The sequence below is a fragment of the Narcine bancroftii genome, chromosome 9 (genome assembly GCF_036971445.1).
Source record: "Narcine bancroftii isolate sNarBan1 chromosome 9, sNarBan1.hap1, whole genome shotgun sequence".
In the NCBI taxonomy this organism is placed as follows: Eukaryota; Metazoa; Chordata; class Chondrichthyes; order Torpediniformes; family Narcinidae; genus Narcine; species Narcine bancroftii.
The window spans coordinates 1,612,626-1,625,145 of NC_091477.1; the positions used below are offsets into that span (position 1 = coordinate 1,612,626).

Here is a 12,520-nt window from a genome sequence, read left to right on the forward strand (position 1 = left end):
CTCCCCCACATTCAGCTGAAAATGCAGTCAATTAATTTATACTGATATAAATGCCAGTGGGGCCAATGACCCCCTACAGAAACCTAGGAAGAAGTAAAACCTCGGAATGATAATGACTAAGTAACAAAGATGAAAGACTGAAAATAAAGAAACTCAAAATAAAAACCAAAAACAACTGAAAAGAAAGCACATGCCATCTGTGCCATGTCCCGTTTTGTTAGTCACACTCATTTCCCTGCTGGGGATGGATTGTTACAATATCCCAAGTTATATCGGGGTGAGGGGGGTGGGGGTAGAGAGGACCTTTTCACCTCCCAATTCAACCAGGCCACCACATGTATCCTAATAATTTGAGAGTTTTATCAAGATCAACCAGGGCCTCTGCCCCGGACCCGGCTTGGAAAAGAAAGGGCATTGGGCCCTCTCCATCCAGAGGTCCCTGCTCATTGTATCCTTACCCAATACCTCTGGGATCCATTCCTTGAAAAATATAATGGGGTCTTTTCCTTCCATCCCATTTTTTACCCTCACAATTTTAGTTGTTCCTCCTTTTAAAGTTTTCTGACATATCCAATTTTTTTCTATATTCTCTCCCTCTCATTTGTCCAAGTATCCCTGTCATTTTATAGGCTATCCACCCTCTCCTCCATCCTTTCCACCCTCTCCTCCACCGCGGTCGCCCTTCCCAACAGATCCCTCACAACCATCTTCCCCCATTTCTACTGATCAGTCCCTTAATACTTTTTTAAATCTAATTTCGGAGGCCTCCACTTCCATCCCCTCCTTGAAGATGTCCAAGAAGGGTTTTGTTTCTTCTTGCTCTTCCTTTTGTTATCTGCCTCTGTTGTGGCAAAGGGTCTCCCCGCTGGTTGCTCTCTTTCTCCCCCTCTGAGCCGCTCCTGGTGCTGCTGCCCGATGTTCCTCTCGCCATTGACCTTGTGTCTGGCACCACCTCTGTTCATAGGGCTCCTCCTGGTGTCACCTGTGCTCCTGTCCCCACCTTTGGGAGTAGGCCTGCAGTTTCCTGTGTCCTTCCCTGCCACTCCTCCCCTTGCCGCACTGCTGCTGCTGCTTCCAGCCTTCTCCTGCCACCAGCCACTGGGCTCACCTCGGAGTTCAGGCACATCAATGCCTACATTTTTCCGACGGCTCTCCGACTGGCACATCCCAACGTCCTTGATCACCTCTCCAGGTAGGCCATCCATCTTTTCCTCCCACGGCAGCCCCGAACAGGCTCTGCCATTTTTCTCTCCACAAGACCTCTGCTCTGGATCATCTACCACCTTCTGAGAGAAGAAAATTTTCTTCATCTCAGTCCTAAAAAAAATTTCCCCAAATCTTTAAACTGTGACCCCTGGTTCTGGTTTTTCCCAGCATTGGAAACAACCTGCCTGCATCTAGTCTGTCTAATTCCTTAAGAGACGGTGGTTGGGATGATGAGATAACCTACAGTGATGAGGTCCAGCACCTGGCCATATGGTGTGCCGACAACAACTTTACACTTAACACTCAGAAGACCAAGGAGATCAATTTTAAATATAAGGGGCAGAGGTTTAGAGGTAACATGAGGGGGAACTTCTTTACTCAGAGAGTGGTAGACGTGTGGAATGAGCTTCCGGGAGAAATAGTGGCGGCGGAGTCAATTGTATTATTTAAGAAAAGGTTGGACAGGTATATGGATGAGAAGAAGATGGAGGGTTATGGGCATTGTGCAGGGAGGTGGGACTAGAGAGGGGTGTTTGGTTCGGTGCGGACTAGAAGGGCCTAATGGCCTGTTTCCGTGCTGTAAATTGTTATGTTATGTTATTGTGGACTTCAGGCGTGCTGGAAGCCACGCTCATACCCCTATTTACATCAATGGAGTTGTGGTGGAAAATGTATCAAGCTTCAAATTCTTTGGTGTACACACAATTCTGATGATCTCACCTGGTCCCTGAACTCTTCCATCCTGATCAAAAAGGTACAACTACGTCTTTATTTCCTATGGAGCATGAAGAAAATACACCTCTTTCCCAGGATATTGATGGATTTTTACCTCTACTATTGAGAGCATCTATGGCTTCTCAGTATGGTAAGTCAATTATCTTGTATTAGATGATAAAGCTCTTAAGTGGGTGATGAAAACTGCCCAGTGGATTGTTGGTATCCAATTGCCTACCATTGAGAACATCTATCAGGAAAGTTGTTAGGGCAGGGCAGAGCATCATTAAGGATGCAACCCATTACTCATGGATAGGTGGTCCTTGGAGATGAATAACTGCATCCTTCTTGAAAAGGTCACATACAATCTCAGGAAGAGATATATAACAACTTCTTAAAAATCTGTCAGCGTATTTAGAGCATATGTACCTTAATGATGCCAATATAGGGTTATGATAGCTACTGACTATCCAGTAGACATGTCTAAAGATTTTAACACTGATATTATCAAGTCTCGATATGTTTTTGGCCTTGTGTTGAGGGAAGGTGGCTAGAGGGATGGGTTCTCTTGATGTATTTGGTAAGACTGTTGATTGCTAAATATATTTAAAATTGTAGCAACTGTGTCACAGTGCGAAATGAAGAATGAGAAAATGATCAGACATAGTTGAGTCGAAGTTCAATAAAAGTTGTTTACTCACTCACCTGCAGCTTTTTTTAAACTCTGTGTGTTCCAAATGACGTCTTCTCATTGTGACATCATGACGTCACTCAGAACCTCTTGAGCCGGTTTAAGTAAGCCTCCGGTGAGCTGCTACAAAATGATAAATAAAATATTACACAAAAAAAGGATGTCTCTCACCTTAACCATAGACTTTACTCTTTTCCCGGTAGGCACTACAGGAGCCTTCACTTCCGAACCAGCAGGCTCGAGAAGAGCTTATTTCCCGAGGCTGTGACCCTGCTGAACCTTAAATCACAGCACTGAGTGGTTCTGCACTCACATTGTACTGTCGGTACTTTTATAATTGTTTGCTTGCTGAATGCGCTTGTTTTTATTCACATGTAGTTATTTGTATAGAGCACTTTTTAAACTTCCGGTTGGATGCTAATTGTATTTCATTGACTTCCTAATAATTTACTAGGTACAGAAGATTCTAGTTTCTCTTTGCAAATACTTGTTTGGCTATGGCAAGTAAGAATTTCGGCACATATGTACATTGGAGAATGTGTATGATAAATTAATTGGATGCACTCTGGTCTCATCCTCTTCTCACCATTACTTTTGAGCAGAAGGTACAGAAGCCTGAAGTCCAGCACATTGGGTCGAGGTCAAGAAGTTTCTTTCTAACAGTTATCAGGCTGTTACACTGATCAGGGACTGCGCCAACACCACAAAAAGGACTGTCTGCACAATTGTGATGCCACTTTTTTCTTGCATTGTGGGAACTGTGAATATTATAGATCTGTATTTGTCATCTCTTTTTAATGTTTACTATGGTAGCTTTTTTCCGAAATACGGTTCAGCTACAGCAAATTAGAATTTTGATGCGTTGCTACATTTTATAATGTATATGATAATAAACTCATTATCTTCTCCACTCACCTGAGAGAGCTAGCATGGTCTCAGTTTACATCTCATTTGATGGATAGTTTCTTGACAAAACAATGTGGTTACTGTACAGGAGAGTTGATCTGGATTGTGTTTCTCTCTAGAGTGGATTCAAACCCACATTTTAAAGAGGCATGAGTATCCATGTGAGTCGTAGCTGGCAGCTGAACTTAGAAGATTATTTGATTGGGCTCTATATTTTATGAACTTGCCTTTACCAAATATTGAATTCCTGGTTTTTTTAAAAAAGTAAAACAATTGGCTATTTTAAATTAATTTGTAAACATTGAATTGTCTGTCAGATTTGAATCTTGACATGATACTGGAATGTTTGCTTGTTAGCTGTAAGTTTGCATTGATGAATGGATTTCTGTCGCCTGACTGACAGTAAATTTATTGAACATGTGCTCAGGTTACAAGGATGTTTAGTTCTGTCTGCTCTGAAATTCTTAAGCAAGATGAACAACGTGTTTACAGATCTCTTTTGGGGCTGTCATCACTAGATCATAAATCGATGGTTAGACTTCAGCTGGAGTGGTGAGGCCTCTATTTAGCAGTTAGCGAGGGAATGCCAATGGCTGGAAGAGTGGAGGGATTTACTGGAATGTTTGCATTAAGAAAGGATTTCAGTTGAGAAGCTCTGATTGGTAGCCAGAATGTCACTCAGCATGGAAGCAGGCCATTTGGCTCACTACACCCATGTTGACCAGTGGGCACAAACAGGTGTGATCCCTGTGGAACATCATGTGTCACAGGCATTTAATTACAAAAACACTGCAGCCCACCTTCAAATTCTTCCTCTTATTCCCAAGCAAGTTTTAGATCTGATTCACCATGGATTCAGTGGATGTGTATCTTGGACTAGTCTCCATTGTGAAAACTTGTGAAAATCCTTAAGGAACATGTAAATCATATCAATCACACTGCCATCATCAGTATAATTTGATAGGTCTTCAGAAAATTCAGATTGTTCAGATAGCAATGTTGGTCATCTAATTATCTCTGCCTTTCCAAGTAATAATTCTGTTCTTCAGAATTTTTTTCCAATGGTTTCTTGTAGTGTTATGCTCACAGGTCCATAATTATCGTTTCCCCTGCTGCCCCTCTTGAAAAGGGTGGTCTCTATATGCCACTCATCTGGTACCTCAATTGTGGCCAGCAAAGATTTAAAAAAAAATCTTAGCCAGAGCCCCAGCAATCTTTACTCTTGCCTTCCATAGCAGCCTGGGATAAATCTCATCTGACTCTATGTATTGATCCATCTTTCCATGCACTCAGGCATCAAGTCCTTCACTTATGCTTTTTGGTTTCAGGCATAGATTGCCCCTGTGTCTTCTTAAACTACAGAAGCCAAAGGATGTCATAGCAATAATGAAGAGAGATGTCCTGGAGCAGTACTTTCTGACAGTAAGGATGTGTTCACTCAACTGTAGGGAAGTAAATCAAGGAGCAAATTTTTAGGGTAACTGCAGAGATGTGATGTTCTGGGAGTTTTAACATCACTCCTCAGTTATATCAGAGGACCTCTGTTTAAGGTGAGTGGAGAAAGGTTTAGGGGAGATGTCAGAGGTAAGCTTTTTTTTTTAAAGAGAGTGGTAATTCCCTGGACTAAATAGCTGGGAGTGGTGGTGCAGGCTGGTGGTACAATAGGGATATTCAAAATACTCTTAGAATAGGCACATACAGGTGAGAAAAATAGAGGTATGGGTGTGAGGTAGGTAAAAAATTAGATTGTTGAGTTGGTTTACAGAGGTAGGCACAAGATCTTTTGCTGAAGTTCTTGTACTGTGCTGAATGTCCTATCCATGCTCTATTTTAGAACTTGGTGAGATCACATTTGAAGTATTTACTCTGTCTATACCCCGTATAAATTTGTATACCTCCATCAAATCTCCCCTCATTTCTTCTACACTCCAGGGAATAAATCTGTTTAACCTTTCCCTGTAACTCAGTTCTTTTTTTTTTTTTAATTTTCCCTGTAACTCAGTTCTTTTTTTTTTTTTTTTTTTATTTTTTTTTTTTAAATTTTTTATTTTTCACACCATAAATCACAATAGCCATGATATACACTTTTTCTTTTCCACACATTTACAGTGACTTTTTCTCCCTCCCCCCTCCCTCCTCCCAAGCCACCCCCCCATCCCTCCCCCCTCTCATCCATTTTAGTTATACAATCTAGGTTGCATTAATTCAGTTAGACAATGTTGTCATTCAACAAAAATACACCAGAAATTCTACTGAGTCCATTTTTTTCTTCTCTTCTCCTTCCATCAACTTAGGTAATGTTTGTTCCCGGTAGGTTTTCGCTATTGTATTTAATGTAAGGCTCCCATACTTGTTCGAATATTTCAATATTATTTCTTAAACTATATGTTATTTTTTCTAATGGAATACATTTATTCATTTCTATATACCATTGTTGTATTTTCAAATTATCTTCCAATTTCCAGGTTGACATAATACATTTTTTTGCTACAGCTAGGGCTATCTTAACAAATCTTTTTTGTGCATCCTCCAAGTCAATTCCAAATTCTTTATTTTTTATGTTACTTAGGAGAAAGATCTCTGGATTCTTTGGTATATTGTTTTCTGTTATTTTATTTAATATCTGATTGAGATCATCCCAAAATTTTTCTACTCTCTCACATGTCCAGATTGCATGAATTGTTGTTCCCCTTTCTTTTTTACATCGAAAACATCTATCAGATACTGTTGGGTCCCATTTATTTAACTTTTGCGGTGTAATGTATAGTCTGTGTAACCAATTATATTGTATCATACGCAGCCTCGTATTTATTGTATTTCTCATCGTTCCAGAGCATAACTTCTCCCATGTTTCCTTTTTTATCTTTATATTTAAATCTTGTTCCCATTTTTGTTTAGTTTTACCATTTGTTTCCTCATTTTCCTTTTCTTGCAGTTTAATATACATATTTTTTATAAATCTTTTGATTAACATTGTATCTGTAATCACATATTCAAGGTTACTTCCCTCTGGTAAACTCAAGTTGCTTCCTAATTTATCTTTCAAGTAGGATCTCAGTTGGTAATATGCCAGCGCTGTATCTCCCGTTATATTGTACTTATCTCTCATTTGTTCAAAGGATAAGAATCTACTTCCTGAAAAACAATTTTCTATTCTTTTAATCCCTTTTTTTTCCCATTTTCTAAAGGCAAGGTTGTCTATTGTAAAAGGGAGTAGCTTATTTTGCGTCAATATTAGTTTTGGTATTTGGTAATTTATTTTATTTCTTTCTACATGTATCTTCTTCCATATATTGAGGAGATGGTGTAATACTGGAGAAGTTCTATGTTGTACCAATTTTTCGTCCCATTTATATAATATGTGTTCAGGTATCTTTTCCCCTATTTTATCTAATTCTAGTCTCGTCCAGTCTGGTTTTTCCCTTGTTTGATAAAAATCTGATAGGTACCTTAATTGTGCGGCTCTATAATAATTTTTGAAGTTTGGCAATTGTAAGCCTCCTTGTTTATACCATTCTGTTAATTTGTCTAGTGCTATCCTCGGTTTCCCCCCTCTCCATAAAAATCTCCTTATTATTTTCTTTAACTCTTTGAAGAATTTTTCTGTCAGTTGTATTGGCAATGCCTGAAATAAGTATAGTATCCTTGGAAAAATGTTCATTTTAATACAGTTTATCCTTCCTATCAGTGTTAGTGGTAGCTCTTTCCAATGCTCTAAATCGTCCTGTAGTTTTTTCATTAGTGGATTGTAATTGAGTTTATATAATTGGCCTAGATTTTTGTTTATTTGCACACCTAGGTATCTTATTGCCTGCGTTTGCCATCTGAATGGGGATTCCTCCTTAAATTTTGAGAAATCCGCGTTATTCATAGGCATTGCTTCACTTTTATTTACGTTTATCTTGTATCCCGACACTTCTCCATATTCCTTCAATTTCTTATATAGTTCTTTTATTGATAGTTCTGGTTCTGTTAAGTACACTATCACATCATCCGCAAACAGACTGATTTTATATTCCCTGTCTTTTATTTTTATTCCTTTTATATTATTATCTCTTCTTATCGATTCTGCTAGTGGTTCTATAGCTAGCGCAAACAATAATGGTGATAGTGGGCATCCCTGCCGCGTTGACCTGCTTAAGTTAAATTGCTTTGATACATGTCCATTTACTGTCACTTTCGCTAACGGTCCCTTATATAATGCTTTAATCCAATTAATATACTTCTCCGGTAAACTGAATTTTTGCAATACTTTGAACAAGTAATTCCATTCTACTCTGTCGAAGGCCTTCTCTGCGTCTAAAGCAACTGCTACTGCCGGTGCTTTATTTCCTTCTACTGCATGAATTAAGTTAATAAATTTACAAATATTGTCTGTTGTGCGTCTTTTTTTGATAAATCCAGTTTGGTCTAAATTTACCATTTTCGGTACCTGTTCTGCTAATCTGTTCGCTAATAGTTTAGCTATTATCTTATAATCTGTGTTTAGCAAAGATATTGGTCTATATGACGCTGGTGAGAGTGGATCTTTCCCTTGTTTTAGTATCACTGTAATTATTGCTGTTTTACATGAATCTGGTAAGTTTTGTGTCTCATCAATCTGGTTGATTACATCCAGGAGGGGCGGTATTATTAGGTCTTTAAATGTTTTGTAGAATTCTATTGGGAGTCCATCCTCTCCTGGTGTCTTATTATTTGGTAAATTTTTTATTATCTCTTGTATTTCTACTGTTCCAAATGGTTCTGTTAATTTATTTTGTTCCTCTATTTGTAGTTTTGGTAGTTCAATTTTAGTCAAAAATTCATCTATTTTCCCTTCTTTCCCTTCGTTTTCGGTTCGGTATAATTGTTCATAGAATTCTCTGAAGTTTTCCTTAATTTCTTTTGGATTATATGTAATTTGTTTGTCTTTTTTCCTTGTTGCCAATACCGTTTTCTTAGTTTGCTCTGTCTTAAGCTGCCATGCTAGGATTTTGTGTGTTTTTTCCCCTAGTTCATAATATTTCTGTTTTGTCTTCATTATATTCTTCTCCACCTTATATGTTTGTAATGTTTCATATTTTATTTTTTTATCCGCCAATTCTCTTCTTTTGGTTGTATCTTCCTTTATTGCTAATTTTTTTTCTATGTTTATTATTTCCCTTTCCAACTGCTCTGTTTCCTGATTATAGTCCTTCTTCATCTTGGTTGCATAACTTATTATTTGCCCTCTAATGAATGCTTTCATTGCGTCCCATAGTATAAACTTATCTTCCACTGATTCCGTATTTACTTCAAAGTACATTTTTAATTGTTTTTCAATAAATTCTCTAAAATCCTGTCTTTTAAGTAGCATGGGGTTTAATCTCCATCTATACATTCTTGGAGGGATGTCTTCTAGCTCTATTGCCAATAACAGGGGTGAGTGGTCCGATAATAGTCTAGCTTTATATTCCGTTTTCCTAACTCTCCCTTGTATGTGGGCTGATAACAGGAATAGGTCTATCCTTGAGTATGTTTTATGTCTAGTCGAGTAGTATGAGTATTCCTTTTCTTTTGGGTTTTGTTTCCTCCATATGTCCACAAGTTTCATTTCTTGCATTGATTTAATTATAAATTTGGTTACTTTGTTCTTCCTGTTAATTTTTTTCCCCGTTTTATCCATATTTGGATCCAAATTCAGATTGAAATCCCCTCCTATTAGTATGTTCCCTTGCGTATTAGCTACCTTCAAAAAGATATCTTGCATAAACTTTTGATCTTCTTCGTTAGGTGAATATATATTAAGTAGATTCCAAAGCTCTGAATATATCTGACATTTTATCATAACATATCTCCCTGCTGGATCTATTATTTCCTCTTCTATTTTAAATGGCACATTTTTGCTAATTAATATAGCCACTCCTCTTGCTTTTGAATTATACGATGCTGCTGTTACATGTCCTACCCAATCTCTCTTTAATTTCTTGTGCTCCAATTCAGTTAAATGTGTTTCTTGGACAAATGCTATATCTATTTTTTCCTTTTTCAGTAAATTTAGTAGTTTCTTCCTTTTAATTTGGTTATGTATTCCATTAATATTTAGAGTCATATAGTTCAGCGTAGCCATTTTATATTTTGTTTATCTTCTCTTTCCGTTTTTCCATCATTACCTTTCCTCCTTTTCCATTTCTGTTTTCTTATTTTCAACTCTTTACCAGACAACATTCCTACAACATCCAACATTTTCCTTATTCTCCTATTTCTATCTTCTTTATCCCCAATCTCCCCTTCCCCTCCTGAGTTGCCCTTTATCCCTTGTCGGACAACCACATCTCCCCTCTCCATTTGGATTTGCGAATCCACTCGCAAGCGTCAACTGATTTTGCAGTGACCGCTCTTTTCCCCCCACCCAGCCCCCCCCAGAAAAGATTTCGTTTTTTATATGTCACAAAGGTCACTCTTTTAGTTCCCTCCTTATTCTCTCTATTCCATTACCTTCCCTTATTAATTCTTGTCTATACTTTCTATGTTTTCCTCTAATTACAGATACTTTCACATATGCCCGTTGTCTCTATTCACTCTTATACCTCTTTACCCGCATACATATCAATCGTGGTCATTTTTACCCTCCTTACCCGTCTTCATCCCTCAGTCTATTTTTGTCTTTACCCACATACATATCAATCGTGATAATTTTTGCTCTCATTACCCGTCTTCATCCCTCAGTCTATTTTTGTAATTGTTCTGCAAATTTTCGTGCTTCTTCTGGATCCGAGAATAGTCTGTTTTGTTGTCCTGGAATAAATATTTTCAATACCGCAGGATGCTTCAGTGTAAATTTATATCCTTTCTTCCATAAAATCGCTTTTGCTGCATTGAACTCTTTTCTCTTCTTTAGGAGTTCAAAGCTTATATCTGGATAAATGAAGATTTTTTTGCCCTTTGTACTCCAGTGGTTTGTTGCCCTCTCTTACTTTTTCCATTGTCTTCTCCAGCACCTTTTCTCTTGTAGTATATCTTAGGAATTTTACTACAATAGATCTTGGTTTTTGTTGTGGTTGTGGTTTAGGGGCCAATGCTCTATGTGCCCTTTCTATTTCCATTTCTTGCTGTAGTTCTGGACATCCTAGGGCCTTAGGGATCCATTCTTTTATAAACTCCCTCATATTCTTGCCTTCTACATCTTCCTTAAGGCCCACTATCTTTATGTTATTTCTTCTGTTATAATTTTCCATTATATCTATTTTTTGGGCTAGTAATTCTTGTGTCTCTTTAGTTTTTTTATTAGATTCCTCCAATTTCTTTTTTAAGTCTTCTACCTCCATTTCTGCTGCTATTGCCCGTTCTTCCATCTTGTCCATTTTTTTCCCCATTTCTGTTAAGGTCATATCCATTTTATTTATTTTCTTTTCTGTGTTGTTTATTCTTCTTCTTAAATCATTGAATTCCTGTGTTTGCCATTCTTTAAATGACTCCATGTATCCTCTAACAAGAGCAAGTACCTCCTTTACCTTGCCTATCTTTTCTTCTTCTATTTCCCTGTACTCTTCCTCTTCCTCTTCTTCTTCCTCTAGGTTGACCATCTGTTGTTTCTTTGCTGCCCTTTCCTCCTCTTCTTTCTTGTTTCCATTGTCTTCTGTGGTGTCTTCTTGCTGCAGGTGTTCTGCAGCTGTCGTTGCCGGCTGTGGAGATCGACTCCCCAGCTGGTCCCCCCTCCCGTCGGTGTGTTTTTTTGTATGCGCATCGCGCATGCGCGAGGAGTCGCGCATGCGCGGTTGCGCACTTTTACTCGGCTCTGTGAGCCATTGTTGTAGTTCTCTTTCTACCAACCTGAGGTAATGGGGTCTTCTCTCCACAGCGGGCCTCTTCGGACAGGTAAGGCCTTCACCTTTTTCCTCCGTTGTCTTCTCTTCCTCTCTTCTTTCCGTTGATTTTGATTTTTCTCCTTTTGTCTCCATCTTCTTTCCACCTTTATATTCACTTTTCTTTAACTTGTATTTCTGTGCCTTTGTATTTTCTCTCGTTTTTCCCGACTTTTCTGGAGAGGGCTGGAGTTCACCGTCCGGCCACTACTCCATCACGTGACTCCTCCCTGTAACTCAGTTCTTGAAGTCATCCTAGTAACTCTTTTCTGCACTCTTTCAATTTTGTTGATCTCTTTCTTCAAATTACGGGTCCTCTGCCGGCATCACCTATGGCTCCTAGAACGCTTCCACCAGCGTTGTCTCCGCTCCATCCTCAACATTCATTGGAGCGACTTCATCACCGACATCAAAGTACTCGAGATGGCAGAGGCCAACAGCATCGAATCCACGCTGCTGAAGATCCAACTGTGCTGGGTAGGTCACGTCTCCAGAATGGAGGACCATCACCTTCCCAAGATCGTGTTATATGGCGAGCTCTCCACTGGCCACCGAGACAGAGGTGCACCAAATAAGAGGTACAAGGACTGCCTAAAGAAATCTCTTGGTGCCTGCCACATTGACCACCGCCAGTGGGCTGATATCGCCTCCACCGTGCATCTTGGCGCCTCACAGTTTGGCGGGCAGCAACCTCCTTTGAAGAAGGTCGCAGAGCCCACCTCACTGACAAAAGGCAAAGGAGGAAAAACCCAACATCCAACCCCAACCAACCAATTTTCCCTTGCAACCGCTGCAACCGTATCTGCCTGTCCCACATCAGACTTGTCAGCCACAAACGAGCCTGCAGCTGACGTGGGCATTAACCCTCCATAAATCTTCGTCCGTGAAGCCAAGCCAAAGAAAAAAAAGTTAGATGACCAAAACTGCACACAATACTCCAAATTTGTCCTCGCCAATATCTTGTACAACTTCACCATATCATCCGAACTCCTATGCTCAATACGTTGATGAAGGATGTTGCTGGGACTGGAGGAATTGATGAGAGACTTTATAGGCTAGGAGTTTTTTTTCCCCGGAATGAGAGTCTGAGGGGTGAGGTTTGTAAAATCATGGGGGGATATAGATAAGGTGAATGATAAGTTTTCTCCCCAGGATAGAGGAATGTAAGACTAGAGGGCCT

General features: G+C 39.1%; 1 protein-coding gene across 3 annotated transcripts in view; it reads left to right on the forward strand.

Moving 5' to 3' along the window:
* Nucleotides 1–12,520, forward strand: part of mgat4b (alpha-1,3-mannosyl-glycoprotein 4-beta-N-acetylglucosaminyltransferase B) — a 166,950-nt gene that overhangs the window by 37,185 nt on the left and 117,245 nt on the right. The window contains exon 1 of one of the 3 annotated variants that reach the window (XM_069897970.1): nucleotides 1,982–2,071. The exons of the other annotated variants lie outside the window; for them this stretch is intronic. Coding sequence (XP_069754071.1) covers nucleotides 1,984–2,071 — 88 coding nt within the window. The 5' untranslated portion in view covers nucleotides 1,982–1,983. Of the gene's footprint in view, nucleotides 1–1,981; nucleotides 2,072–12,520 lie in introns of those variants that run through there. 3 annotated transcript variants of the gene reach the window in all.